General features: G+C 39.5%; 1 protein-coding gene across 1 annotated transcript; it reads right to left on the bottom strand.

Annotated features, from left to right (window-relative positions):
* Positions 1-10,582: 10,582 nt before the first annotated feature.
* On the bottom strand, positions 10,583-13,350 carry cd8a (CD8a molecule). Its single transcript, NM_001124263.1, is given in 7 exon segments — positions 10,583-10,927; positions 11,379-11,446; positions 11,621-11,660; positions 11,998-12,108; positions 12,288-12,374; positions 12,520-12,849; positions 13,266-13,350. Coding segments are annotated over 6 exon segments (681 nt in total). The 5' UTR covers positions 13,321-13,350; the 3' UTR covers positions 10,583-10,927; positions 11,379-11,388.
* Positions 13,351-14,901: the final 1,551 nt, after the last annotated feature.

Genomic DNA, 14,901 nt, shown 5'->3' with positions numbered 1-14,901 from the left:
CTGTAACGGGCCTGATAATGGTAACATTGTAGTTAAGTAGAATTAACGTTAGTTTTAACGTGCATTATAGGAATTGATATTTACCAGCTATTTATACTTACTAAATATTGATGGGTAAATCTGTCCTTTGTCATCATAGGGTTTATGGAGAGGGGCAAACTACTGGGGAATCATCTTGCACATCTTCTGGGTGATAGGATCAATTCTCTTGGATGGAGGCCCCTCTCTGGCTCGTGTCTGAAAAAGCCCCCAACTCTCCTTAGCCGCATCTTTTCTGGCTTTCGCTTTTAATCTTTTTCCAGCACGTTTTCATCCGATTTGGGTCCCTATTCACTTTAATCCATGTCGATCCATTACATTTGACGCATAAAATGTCCCAGGTGTCTTCCTTCTTTTTGACAGTCGTGTTGTCTGTCTTTTCATCCTCCAATACGTTACTAAATTCCTCCATCAGCTCTGACAATAGTTTTTTTTCCCAGGTTGTTGCGGTAAATGAGAATGGATAGATGGACACAAACTTCTGGTCAACACCCATCATTTTGGCCATTTGGGTAACCACATCTCCTATGAGATGGGTCCCATTGTCTGCAGACAAACCTGAGTATAATTTCCCTAACTAGCAATTTTGCAACTGTTCGCGCAACGCAGTTGGTGGTAGAAAATGTTTCCACCCAACTGGTAAACCTGTCTATAAGGGGTGCGTATTAGCGTCAAAGAAGTCAGACGCAGGAAAGCAAAAACTGTGTTTCCAAATGGTGCAGTTTAATAACAAAAAAACTCACCGGAAAACAGAACAATCAAATAATGGGTACAAGCTCTTACAACAAACAATCACCGACAAGGACATGAGGGGGAACAGAGAGTTAAATACACAACATGTAATTGATGGGATTGGAACCAGGTATGATGGAAGACAAGACAAAACCAAAGGGAAATGAAAAGAGGATCAGCGATGGCTAGAAGGTCGGTGACTTTGACCACCGAACCACTCCCCCGGCCGGTCCTGGCAATAGGACCGTAGAAACCTACCCACATCCTGGTTCACTCTCTCCACCTGCCCATTACTCTCGGGGTGAAACCCTGAAGTAAGACTGATCGAGACCCCCAGATGTTCCATGAACGCCTTCCAGACCCTAGAAATGAACTGGGGACCCTGATCAGACACTATATCCTCAGGCACCCAGTAGTCCCGGAAGACGTGTAAACAAGGCCTTCACAGTCTGTAGGGCCATAGGGAGACCGAGGGAGGAGGGAGGAGACGACAGGACTTAGAGAAACGATCCACAATGACCAGGATCGCGGTGTTACCCTGTGAGAGTGGAAGATCAGTCAGACAATGCACCGACAGGAGCGACCAAGGCCGCTGAGGAATTATTTAGATAGTCTGCGTGTAATGTGTTTTCCAATTTCTATAGGGTTATCCTAAAGTGGGTGTAATATGTAGGAATATGCCTATATACAATACATTCTCCTCTATCTTCTTTCAGTGTGTGTTAAATAACAGTGGTTGATACTGACATCCTAATTCTACTCTCACTTACTCTAGGCTATAGTAAACGGTTCTACTAAACTCAAATATATTTTACACACAGGCCTCACAGAGACAACCGCATGCTAGACTTCAATTCCTAATATTATATCTGAAGGGTATGGAGCAACAGTAATATGTTATACTCCAGTGCCCCCCGGTGGTGATATAATCACAATACTGTCCTATGGTAGGAAAGTGTCACTAACAAATACATTCAACTTTTATTCAAATAATTTCTGTCCTACTCCTAACTTTTTATTCCACCATTGGGCCATTACCCAATAAACCCCGCCATAATCCACAGACAAACAAACAATGAAACATACAACGCACTATACATAAACAACTCAATTCATTCACTTGGTAAATTTCACACAAAATTACCACTATTCATAACCAACTCAACTCATTCGCTGGGTACCTCTACAAAAATAAAAAATAACTAGTTTATACTACCCAAAATAAAATAGATGATTAACATGGAATCACCTCTTCAAAACCAAAAGTAATGATCACTGCATTACCTCCCAATATATAATGAATGATTATCACGGAATCACCTCTTCAAAACCAAAAGTATTGATCACTGCATTACCTCCCAATATATAATGGATGATTATCAATGAATCACCTCTTCAAACATGAAATTCATTCATCATATATTGACATCATGCATTTCACCAATAGTCCGTTACGTAACGTCACCAAATTAAGATCCGACTATGTCATATTCAAAGTGTATGTCTATAATTTAGATTGAGTGAGGTGCCACTTACTTTTTTAGTGGGGAACCACATCAGCGAATGCCATTTAATGACAGACTTAGATTAAACGTGTGTCTGCTTATCTTATTTAATTTTGAGCTCTGGCAACTTGGTGTGGAATCTCCGCCAACCGGGGGGGACACTCACTCCTGGCAAGCTTGCCAAATGTTGGGGTTCGTTCCTCCTTGTTCCTTGTCAATCATTGGCTCCTTGGTGAAATTAGTATTATGACAATATATTTAATTAAATAATTCAAAAAACATTATTAATGCAATTGCAGACAGAAGTTGACAATCAGGAACATAGCACGGATGTTTCCGAGTAAGTTCTGCATCAAAGCAAAGGTCACATGTTATTTTATCAAACCCGAAGTCCAGCCCTCGTGATGTCACTGCCTACGTCATTATCTTTTACTCATGAGACCAAAGCCATGCCTACACAGCTATATAAACAAGGCTTTTAATGTGTGTTATCTAAAAGCTTAGCAGTAAATGTCCAAGTTGATTTATAGTGGAATGTCTGACTAGACTCCTTCCTGTCTCTTATACTCCCCTGCAGAGTTCTGTCTTCACAGTCACACATTTCTCAGACAGTTTCTTCATAAGAGGCAGAGAGCCTAGCAAAGTACTGTGGAACAATATTAAACCTCATAATGTATATATATTGGCCTCCCGGGTGGTTAAGGGCGCTGTACTGCAGCGCCAGCTGTGCCATCAGAGTCCCTGGGTTCGCGCCCAGGCTCTGTCGTAACCGGCCGCGACCGGGAGGTCCGTGGGGCGACGCACAATTGGCCTAGCGTCGTCCGGGTTAGGGAGGGATTGGTCGGTAGGGATCTCCTTGTCTCATCGCGCACCAGCAACTCCTGTGGCGGGCCGGGCGCAGTGCGCGCTAGCCAAGGTTGCCAGGTGCACGGTGTAGCCTCCGACACATTGGTGCGGCTGGCTTCCGGGTTGGAGGCGCGCTGTGTTAAGAAGCAGTACGGCTGGTTGGGTTGTGTATCGGAGGACGCATGACATTCAGCCTTCGTCTCTCCCGAGCCCTTACGGGAGTTGTAGCAATGAGACAAGATAGTATTGGATACCACGAAATTGGGGAGAAAAAGGGGTAAAATTCAAAAAAATAAAAAATAATAATGTTTGTTAATCTGTAGTCTAGGACCCTATAAATCTAAGGAGGAGTCAGCCTCCCCTTCTATTAATACAACATAAACATAATCAATTATTCTAATACATTTGGTACATTTGATACATCCCCCACCTAAGACACAAATGTAGGGGAAACCCTGGCATACCCCTGCCCCTACTATGTCTCCCTGAGCCCCTCTACCCCTTGGCAGTGCCCCCCATGCTTCACTGGGCCGACTGTTTCATCTTGTGGACGGGCAGCTTGGCTTTGCCCTGTAAGTCTTTGTTGGGGTCCAGCTTGTTGACGGTCTGCTCTCCGGCCAGGTCAGCCATAGTGGGCTCACAGTGGAATGTCAGAGGTTTGTAGAGAGACGCCCACTGCTGTTGGGGAGAGAGGAGGAACAATACAAGCACAATGGCTAAACTAACTAACCAACCAAATAAATAACCAACCAACTAACAAACCAAATAAACTAACTAACCAACCAACCAATTAACCAACCAAACTAACCAACCAACTAACTAAACAACCAAGGTTTGACATTACTGTATATTATATTGTATATACATTGAAATAAACAAAATAAATTTTTACCTTGTATGCAGTGGCTCACATTTTTGGCCATGCTGATTTAGCATTTTACTTACATAGGCTACATGATAGTGGGCCAATGATACATGTATGTCTACCATATTTACACTGATATCTACACTCCATACATAAGAACAATGGGTCACTTCTTTCAAGTGCATTAAGCCACCCCATGTATCCTCTTTAATTTACCGACAATTCCAGCCAAATCCCTGGACCCCGCACTAGCCCGTTCTATGGAGTGACGGTATACTACGTTGGCCTGTGGCCGTAGGGGATGAAGGCGTACTGCCACTCTGGCAGGCCCAGCTGAGTGATCATCAGGCTCACTGATGATCATATGGTGAAGCTGGGCGTCATGTATTGCTGAGTCAGGTAGTAATAGTTCACATTACGCATAAAATGTTCTAGACCTTGCTTTGCCCCACCCAGGTCAACTGCATATCCCTGGAAAGCTTATACTGTCAAGGTGCCATAGTAGCCAATCCCCTGTGTAATGGATGCCTACAGCGCTTAAGCAGGCAATGTCACTCAGTTCTAGTCAGTCGGTGGACATTCGATGTTGCTATTAAGTAATGCATGAACTAGGCTAGATGTGTTCCTACTAACCTAAGGATTCATTTGATACCCCCCATGTAGCTATAGCTCAAACACAGACCAAATCAAAGCTTACCGTGTAAGATGTTTGCTGTTTGGTGAAAACGTTGTGTAAAATAAACATTTTGACTCTCGGGGTTAGTGTCAATAACGGCAGACAAGTAAAATATCCTCATGATCTGTGGAGTCCCGGCTTTTGTTGTGTATCAACGTATTCCGTGTTTATTTAGTTTATGCTTCACAACTCGAACCGAAATGTTAATGAATAATATTGGGTTGTTAAATTGTTTAGTTTTTTTTATATAAATAAATGTGGGACACAAAGGCAGTGTAGAACACCAAAAAAGCACAAAAATTCACAAAATCTGCTGAAATACTTTTTGTGCATATTTGCACGAATTGAGTGTGAGATTGTGTTGCAACACATGTTGGGAATGTTGAGGAGAGAATGTGCATTAGTGTGATCACTTTTGGCCAGTAATGATACGGTAATGATAACATTGTAGCACTGATGATGCATTGCAAATAGTTGCACAGCACAGACAGTGATAAGAACAGTGAAAAAGAAGACCCAAAGGAATCGACAACCATTAGAAAAATGGAAATCACTTGCAAACCACTTGAGCAATGAGACAATGACACACTGTAAAACCGGATAAATGTCCTGGCTACGTAATTTAAAAAAAAGTTAATTAAGAAACGTAAATAGCTGAAGTGAGCAAAACTACCTTCAAATGAGTAATAGAAATGCAGTATTTCTTGTAAGGTATACCTACATTTTTCATGTAAATCAGCTTAGTTCATTTGATTTCTCTATAAATAAAATTAAATCAATATGGTGAAGTTAACGCCACAATAACTAAAATAAAAAAAAGTCAAAGTCACTTAAGTATAAGTTGCAATACTTTAAATGTTTGAGTTTAGCAAAGTCCACCTTACTTAGAAACTATAATTTACCATAACTCAAATGTAACTGTAAGTTTACTTAAACATTTTTAGGAAACTGATTTCCTCAATTTTATCAATTTGCCTTACCTCAAATATAATCAGTAAATACAAAACAGTTGCAGTAGTTAACTACTGTACACTCAAAAAGCAAAAGTTCAGAAGTGTTCTGTCTTCCACTGCATTGGCTTTAGCCTAGAGCTCAGAGAGAATAGAGAGCGGGTGAGACAAGTTTACATAGTTGATCGGCCCTCTCTCCCCTCTTCCCTCACTGTAAACTCCAATGTGCTGTCATTACTCAAAACTTTGGAGGAAACCTGTTGCACTAAATATAACTGAGTACGGTTATATAAAGTGATTTTGTAGTCGTTACTCAAACCGATAGAGTCACTGTGATCCTGTAGGGTGACCAAATTTGAGTTGCATCAGCTTGAGAAATGTGAGTAAGCCCCTACTAAGCCACACCTCCAATATCATTTCCCAGTGTGCCTTGCCTTTTCAAGTGAATTGTAGAGTTACCACCCATAATTGTATTTGTTAGTGACAGAGACATGGTTGTTGAATTAATTATTTTTCAGTCCTGTGGCCTTGACCAAGTGATGTTCTAGGTGAATGTTATCATTATAATTCAACTCAATGACATTACATATCTCATAAGGCCTTATTTTGAGGCTTAGCTTTACTCTAATACAGTGGCCTGAAACTCATGGTTAACAGGCCACATCAGGCCTGCAAGTAGGTTTTCAAAATGTGCTAACTGTCCCAAAATTCCCATATTTACAAAAAAATCCTGGTTGAAGGATTTCAAGGAATCTTCCAAACAGGATTTCTGGAAAACCTGTGAAATGTACCAGCATTTTGCAACCTTACCTGCAAGTCACATTATCAAATCAAAATCGAATGTTATTGGTTACATACACATATTTAGCAGATGTTATTGCGGGTGTAGCTAAATGCTTTTTGGCTTGTAAAGGGATGTGTAATTCATATTGGAATCCAGGCAGAGATAAGACATCCAACAGTTGAAATTTGTATTCACCCACAACCTGCATTCATAATGACTGCCAGGGTTAGGAACAGTGGGAGGAGACTACCTAACACATTCAAACTGGAATAACCATTTAATTAATGGGTGCAAAAATTCTAATTATACTATTGGATTAGTTTAGAAAAATGTAGGTTATTTATCTTTGTGTAGCACAAGATTAATCACTAAATGTACATGCAAAAACACAGATATTAAAAACAATTCCAAACAATCTACCTGCAGTAGAGCATGCTGGGAAAAAAAGTGTATTTGTTATCATAACTTTAAATAATAGAGTTGGTGTGACTTCTCATTTAGTTTTGAGTCAGTACCACAAACATTTTAAGCAATAATGAATTTTCATTGACTTGGAGTTCAACATACTAATGCCTTGCAGGGGCCTCCGAGTGGCTCAGCGGTTTAAGGCACTGCATCGCAGTGTTGCAGTATGACTACGGCCTGGGGCTCAACCTGTCAGTTGAACAGGTTTTCTCCCGACACATTGCTGCAGCTGACTTCAGGGTTAAGCGAGTGGGTGTTAAGAAACGCTGTTTGGTAGGTCACATTTTGGATGACGCATGACTCGACCTTCGCCTCTCCCAAGCCCTTTGGGGAGTTGCAGTGATGAGACAAGATCATAATCGTGAAATTGGGGAGAAAAAGGGGGTAAAAATAACAACAAAAAATGCCATGGGGTTTATAGTGCAAGAAAGAGGTGACTTATATAGGCAAAGACCTGCCTCCTCCCAAGCCAGAGGTGTCTCAAAGAGGCAAAGCGCAAGTCTCTCTCTTTTCATTGACTATGGTGACGCTCCGGACATCCTGAGCTTCATCAGCTTCACCATCCTGTCAGGTGACTTCATGTCTCCCTCTGTGGCTCCAGCTGTCCTCTGCCCCAATGCTCCTCCCACACAGGTGAACAACACTCTCTACCATCGGTCACTTACTAATCAACCCATCCACTGATTGGTCTGCTCTGTATGAATCTATGATCATCCAATATGTGTTTTTATGGCTAGCTGCTTACGTCTCTTCGTTTTTTTCATTATCAGTAGTATAACAGCTTAATTAACATGTGCATGCCTTGTTCTTGTTTTTAAATTTCTCTCTCTTCTGTCTCCAGACCTCAGATGACTTTGCCTTGGATGCCCTGGCAGGGGACTTTGTAGCCCCAGCTGTTGCTCCTGCAGTCAAATCTGCTGTTGACCGCCAGGTACTGAGACACACTTCATGTGATATCATTGTTGTCTTATGCTTCATTCACGTCCAAGATATCGGGTCAGTCAGATTCCCATTGTAACTTGCCAGCATATGTGTGTGCGCTGCTATTTGATCTCAGTCTGCTCTCTGCTCATCCTAGGAGAAAAAGATTATGGAAGAGAAGCTTACCAAGGTGGGGGAGAGAGATGACAGCCTTCCAGCTGAGTTCCGGCACACAGAGGAAGACCAAAAGGTAACATGTCCAGGGTTGTAGTAGGAAATAAAACGGGGAATCCTGAAGACGCTAATGCAAATCTAATGTGCTAATAGGTGTGTAAATAAAACGGCAAACAACCTTTATGTGTATTTATGTTCCACTACATACCCAAAACATTTCACAATAAACCATAAACAATACTGTACCATTCTGATCACTTTTGGACCAAATAATAAAACACAATTTATTCCCTGTGCCCATAAGTTATGTGAGGTGGATATAGGGTGTAAGCAAGGCTGTATAAGGTTATGTTTCTTTTTTTCTCAAAGGCAATGGCAGAGGCCAAAGTCCAGGCTGATGTTAGACCCAAGTAGGTGAGCAAAACTCAAATAAGCAAAGAGAAACGACAGTCCATCATTATTCATGTGTTAAAGTAATGATGGACTGTCGTTTCTCTTTGCTTATTTGAGTTGTTTTTGCCATAATATGGACTTGGTCATTTACCAAATAGGGCTATCTTCTGTATACAACCCCTACCTTGTCACAACACAACTGATTGGCTCAAACGCAATAAGGAGGAAAGAAATTCCACAAATTAACTTTTAACAAGGCACACCTGTTAATTGAAATGAATTCTAGGTGACTACCTCATGAAGCTCCTAAGGCACTGCAGCTCAGTGCTAGAGGCGTTAATATAGACCCTGGTTCGATTCCAAGCTGTATCACAACCGGCCATGATTGGGAGTCGCATAGGGTGGCACACAATTGGTCCAGCGTTGTCCGGGTTAGGGTTTGGCCGGGTTAGGCCGTCATTGTAAATAAGAATTTGTTCTTAACTGACTTGCCTAGTTAAATTAAAGTTAAATAAAATAAATACAGCTGGTTGAGAGAATGCCAAGAGTGTGCAAAAAGGTGTCATCAAGTCAAAGGGCGGCTACATTGAAGAATCTCAAATATAATTTGTTGAACACTATTTAGGTTTCCTTATGTGTTATTTCATAGTTTTGATACCTTCACTATTATTCTACAATGTAGAAAATTGTAAAAATAAAGAAAAACCTTTGAATGAGTAGGTGTGACCAAACTTCTGACTGGTAGTGTTTGGCCTGTGACATTGACTGATGTACATTTCTGATGCATTGCAGGCTTATAGCGCACTACAAGTCCCTTGCCACACGGAGGCGCCACTTGAGGGAGCTACTGTGAACAATTATTATATTTTTCTAAATGGCGGAGAACGTATACTTGATAGAAAACAAACACACACAGTGTGCAACGCCTTTCCTGCTTGGTTTTGCACATGACAGAAGATTGTACTAGTTTTGGTTTCTTTCCGTTGAGATGAGGAGAGAACGAGAGCGAGAGAGAGAGAGAGAGAGAGAGAGAGAGAGAGAGAGAGAGAGAGAGAGAGAGAGAGAGAGAGAGAGAGAGATTGTCCTAACTTATTTCCTAGGATTGACAGAGAATTTGTTGAATCCTGTGAGGAAAATGTAATATTGGGCTTGCCCACAAGTGTCTTGACTGACTGTCCATCCCAGCTAACAGTCTGCATTGCCCCAATGTACCAGTGATGTTGCTGCAACATTGCTACAGCGTTGGGGGGGTAATTGTGAATGTCATCTGGGTTTAGGAACAGTATAGTTTAGGAATAGTGTGTATGTAGGATCGGGATATCTGTCTAATCTTGATGTACACAGAAAAGCGAGTTCTCTCTTAAGTGGACAGCCACCATAATACATTAGTGTACAGCATAGTCTACTTTGCATAAATCTACATATTTAGGTGCAGGTCTCAAACCTAAAACTTGAGAGATATTTTGGAAATGGGAATTAATTTATTATTATTCTTTTTTAAATGAGAATAATAATTGTGTTGTGTGTATTCAACATTCATGGGTCTGAAGTAACTCCTTGTGCCACCCTCAACAACCGAAAACAGAAGCTAACATGGGTAACCTGTAGCTAACATGAGGTAACCTAAATGTATTTCGCCAATAAATGAATTAATTCCAATAAGTAAATGCCAAAAACAAGATATGACAGTAGTAGAATACATTTGTGTAAAAGGATCCTGCGGTATAGGGAACTTACTGTATATTTGTGTTGCAGTTAGGGGGAAGAACTTTATAATATACTGTATATTTTTTAAATTCATATGTAATATTCTGAAAATCTTTCACTTCTTGTATGAAGCAACTCAGTAGTTTTTCAATTTTGCTAAGCTTTACAAAGCTGCTTCCTTCTCGGAGCTTTGGTACGTGTTCAACTCCAATTTAAGTAGGCTATTCTTTTTTTTGTGCAATGACCTTGGGCACTTGAGTAGAATTTGAATAGATTTCAAAACATTTGAATACAAATCTATGTAGTTTCACCATTTCTGTCTTTTCATTCAGATTGTAAGAGGTTACTAATAGAGAGTAACGGAGATAGAGGTTCACTCTAACATGGTCCTACAGTAACAAGAACACACACCATTACATACACTGTGGTTCAATCACTCAAGTATTGCAAAAATATTGCTTTATATGGCACATTTCTATCAAACATTCATAGAAGTCTAGGAAGAAACTGAATACGACATTTGAGTTAGAAAATGTTACCTTTGGTTTTATTGAAGTTTCACTGCAGAGCTTTTGTCTTTGGTTTCATTTACAGACCATGAAAGTCATAAGGAGAAAAGTATCTCATAACATCATTTTAAACTAAGCTATAAGCAATACATATCTCGTCATTAGACTGAGTAACGACATGAATCAACGACACAAACCTGCCATAAAGCTATTATGTTGATTAAATGAAGAGAGCGAGAATTCTTATATTTCTACTATTTCAATGGTGTTAAGGAGAAAATGTCTCAGTAAAAATGTATCATTTAACAAACTGAATGGTTGATAGTAGAGACGTCGCACCATCTTGCGTCTCTCTCAGTGTCTGTGAGAAGAATAGACAATAAGCATGTAGTAAGCTACATAAATCACCTGTGTTATATAAATCATCTGTGTTATATAAATCATCTGTGTTATATAAATCACCTGTGTTATATAAATCATCTGTGTTATAAGCATTAGTAACTACATTGCGAATGTCAGGTAGTTTTAATATGTTCAATTGTTATTTTTTTTAAATGTAGTCACTCAAACAATAGGGTGTGCTTTGGGTTCTCTTGTTTTTTACAGCGAGAAGTTGAATTACCTTACTATAATCACTGAACAATAATATTCACAAAAGATTATTATGAGAAATAATTTTTGAAATAACCAATATATTATTTTTGTGTTCATACATAGCTTGTGCGTGCTGCTTCATCCTATACTAAAACACACCTCTCAATTTAGAATGTAAAAGGAATATTTAGGTTGAGGAGAGTTTATTCATGATATACCTGTTGAGGGTTAGAAAAGTCTGTTGTTGGCTATAGGATGTTGTTGCCCCGGAGCTGCCATTCTCGGCCTGAATACAAGAGAAAAATAAGAGAAGCTCGTCTTTCTAACTACAAACTCAGTTGGACTTTTAGGGGAGAAAACTCAAAAGTGTGGACCTTCTCTTTTTTTCAACTACTAATTTTCTAGGCTGCATACATCATAACAGGACTCATGTTTGACATATTAAAGAAGGAAAACATACTGTCTTTTGTAATGATGAGGGCATCTTTTTGTTCTTATCCCTGAAACAAAAGAAACAACAAATAAATAATATATAATATTGATATAATATTATTAATTTAAAAAATGATATGGAATTTATATGAAAATGTTCATACATTCTAACTGGAAAATGATGGCAGCATATTTACATAAGTTGGTTCAATACTCTTGTTTTGTTTGGTGGGTGGGTGTTTCATGGGTACATGGGGCTATATTGGTGAGTGAATGGGTACATGGGGCTATATTGGTGAGTGAATGGGTACATGGGGCTATATTGGTGAGTGAATGGGTACATGGGGCTATATTGGTGAGTGAATGGGTACATGGGCTATATTGGTGAGTGAATGCAGGACTCACGGTTGCAATGGCATACAGTGATGATGAGGAGGAGGAAGAGGAAGCCACAGCCAGCAGTCAATGGGGCCCAAACAATCAACTCACAGGATGCAGTAGGGTCCACCTTTCCCACTGCAAAAACACAAGTCAAACAAAGAAGACATTTGGGATAAATGTGTTACAACGATAAACACCATTGGATAATGAAATATTCTACTATGATTATCCAAATCAACTCAATAAAAAATATGAGGACATTTATATTATGATAAGAATACATGTGATGATGATGATGTCAATAAATATTCTACCTTTGCACGACTTGGCAGTTGTAGAGCTGGTTAGCTCTATGGTTGTGGTCATTGGTGTAGTCGTCGTGGTTGTTGTTGTCATAGGGGCTAAAAAGTGAATGTGTTAGCATGGATAACTTTCAGACTGTTAATAGGCTTTAAAGAACATCTGATTAAAAAAAACATTGATTTCTATAATTGTATTATTCTGATAGAATTTATTTATGTAATGTAGCCTAGCTAGCCTACTCACCTGGCCCAGCAAGTCGAGTTACTTCACCAAACACAAGCGCGTTACCATTGATTGATGCACAGCTGTAGACGCCACTATCTCGAGCCTTTTTGAAAGCCTTCAGTATCAAGATGTTTTTGTTTATCTGCTCCTCGCTGAAGACCTCATTGTTAAAGTCTGTTTTCTTCATACCGTCCTTGGTACTAAACGATGCAATAAACTCCATTCCAGCGTTGTCTTGCACTCTAAACCAAATCACCATGTTGCTCTTAGTCTTAGAGACTGGTGCACAAGTGATCTCCACCCTCTCTCCATCCGTTTTCTCTGTCAGAGAACTCAGTTGGAGAGTTTCTGATAACGTTTGTGATTAAAAATAAATTAGAGATTCAACTAATGAATACATTAATAATGTATTACTGAAGATGTCTTATTAGGCTAATTCAAAATGCAATTACTGAAACGTGACACATATGATGTTTAGGCTATAGCCTAAACAATATATTTCATTTAAAAATACACTCTAGACAAACCTAAAACACAGAATTGATTAGGCCAACAAAGACGTTACCATTCAAAATGAAATTAAAATACAATATAAAATGATGTAGAGCAGGCCTGGCCTATATAGCAACACTTTTTATGAACTAGGTCTGTGAGAGAGCAAGTGTTCTGGCAATTCGTTGAAATCCATCGACGACTTTAAAACTATCCTACTCTGAAGGGAATAAACGTACTACAGGATAGTAATATGAAAAAGTCTGATTTACCTTGACAAAAGAACAGTAAAACAAGTGTCTGCATCCACTTTTGGACCATTTTCATGTATTTTTGCACAGCAACACGTTCAAGCTCTTCTTCATGGGATGTAGAAACAGGTGTGATGAGGAGCTCAACACGACCCTAAACCCCGCCCAGAGTCTTCTTTCATCACTGGTAAAAGAGGTCATTGCAGGAGTCTTGCACAGAGCTCGTGTATCCCAAGGTGGTCTGCAAGTCTGCTCGAGCAGAGCCCACCAATCCGCGCTGCGCTTCGCTACAGGCTGGCTTTACGCAAAAAACCACACGCGCTTTGAAGCGCACACACACAGCACAATGTGTCAACATTTCAAAGGAGAAATTTAAGTCAAGAGCAGCAGGTCATGACATACACTTTTGAGGACGTGCCTCTGTGCTGCCACTTTGATAAACATCGTATTGCAAGAATAGCAGAATAATATCATCAATAGGTCTATAAAGTGATATAAGTGTTTATTTGATTGTATTTGTGTTATTACTATTACCTTTGTTGCGTAATGTATTAATAATGTAGTTAGGCGTAGGCTACTATCGTGTCAACATTAGGCTGTGATTTATTAATCTACAGCCTACGTCAGTGGTGTTATGTCAAAGTTTCATAGATAGGCTATAGCAGATTAGATTTAGAAATATAATTAGAAATAAACGGATACCTGGGTGGCTGAAAATACGTTAGGATAGGCTGGTTTGAAACACAGCTGTGCTATTTATTTTTTCAATTCCTCAAATTAAATTGTTTCAATTCACAGTAGAAAAATCAGCGGCAAGTGTACAGGAAGGATACAATATTGCTAAAGTCATAACAAATTGTGAGTAGGCATTGCATTAGTCTAGGATTCTCAATAAATGTGTAAGCAGCTTGTCAATAAATAAAATGTTGAATATTATGACATGATTTGAGACAACATTCAAATAATTGTTTTGATTCTTTTGAAGAGTGAGGCTCTGCTCATTCAACACTTTAGGGTTCTTCCCTTGGGCAAATAAAATATAATTAAAATCCATTTATATAACTTTTGGATTCATTTTGATAACATTTACATCTATAACTATAAATGTTCATAAATAACAAGGCTTATTCGTGAAAGATATTGAGTGATGCGAATAAATGTTCGGGTATATCGCCCCCTAAATGCAAGAAATAGTTCACGCCAAAAGTAACATCTCGTTTTACAAAAATAGCCAACAGTCCAGAAAATGAAAATGATGGCACCTGTTGTCGTAAAATAGCCAACAGTCCAGAAAATGAAAATGACGGCACCTGTTGTCGGTGAATCAGCGGGGACCTAGGTTTTGAGGAGGATGCGAGTCAAAGTGAGCAAGGAAACACGCCTGCAGAACCCAATGTTTTGAGACATTAACATTTTTCAAAAAGCAACTCTGTAGCCTAGACTCGATGTAGACTCATGTATCCACTTCATTGCCCTTTCACGCATGTGACTATAGGCCTATCAACATGGACATTACGCTACAGGCTGGCGGACATACAGGCCATGGTTATAATCACCTATCTCTTGCCTATTTGTTTGCGTAGGTTAATGTGTCGCCCACATTATATTTGCAGTTTGGCCAACCTCTCCAAACGCAGGAAAGGACGTGACAGTTTCA

The sequence above is a fragment of the Oncorhynchus mykiss genome, chromosome 7 (assembly GCF_013265735.2).
Source record: "Oncorhynchus mykiss isolate Arlee chromosome 7, USDA_OmykA_1.1, whole genome shotgun sequence".
Classification (NCBI taxonomy): Eukaryota; Metazoa; Chordata; class Actinopteri; order Salmoniformes; family Salmonidae; genus Oncorhynchus; species Oncorhynchus mykiss.
Note: the sequence above shows the minus strand (reverse complement) of the source record. Positions and strands in the feature narration are given on the sequence as shown.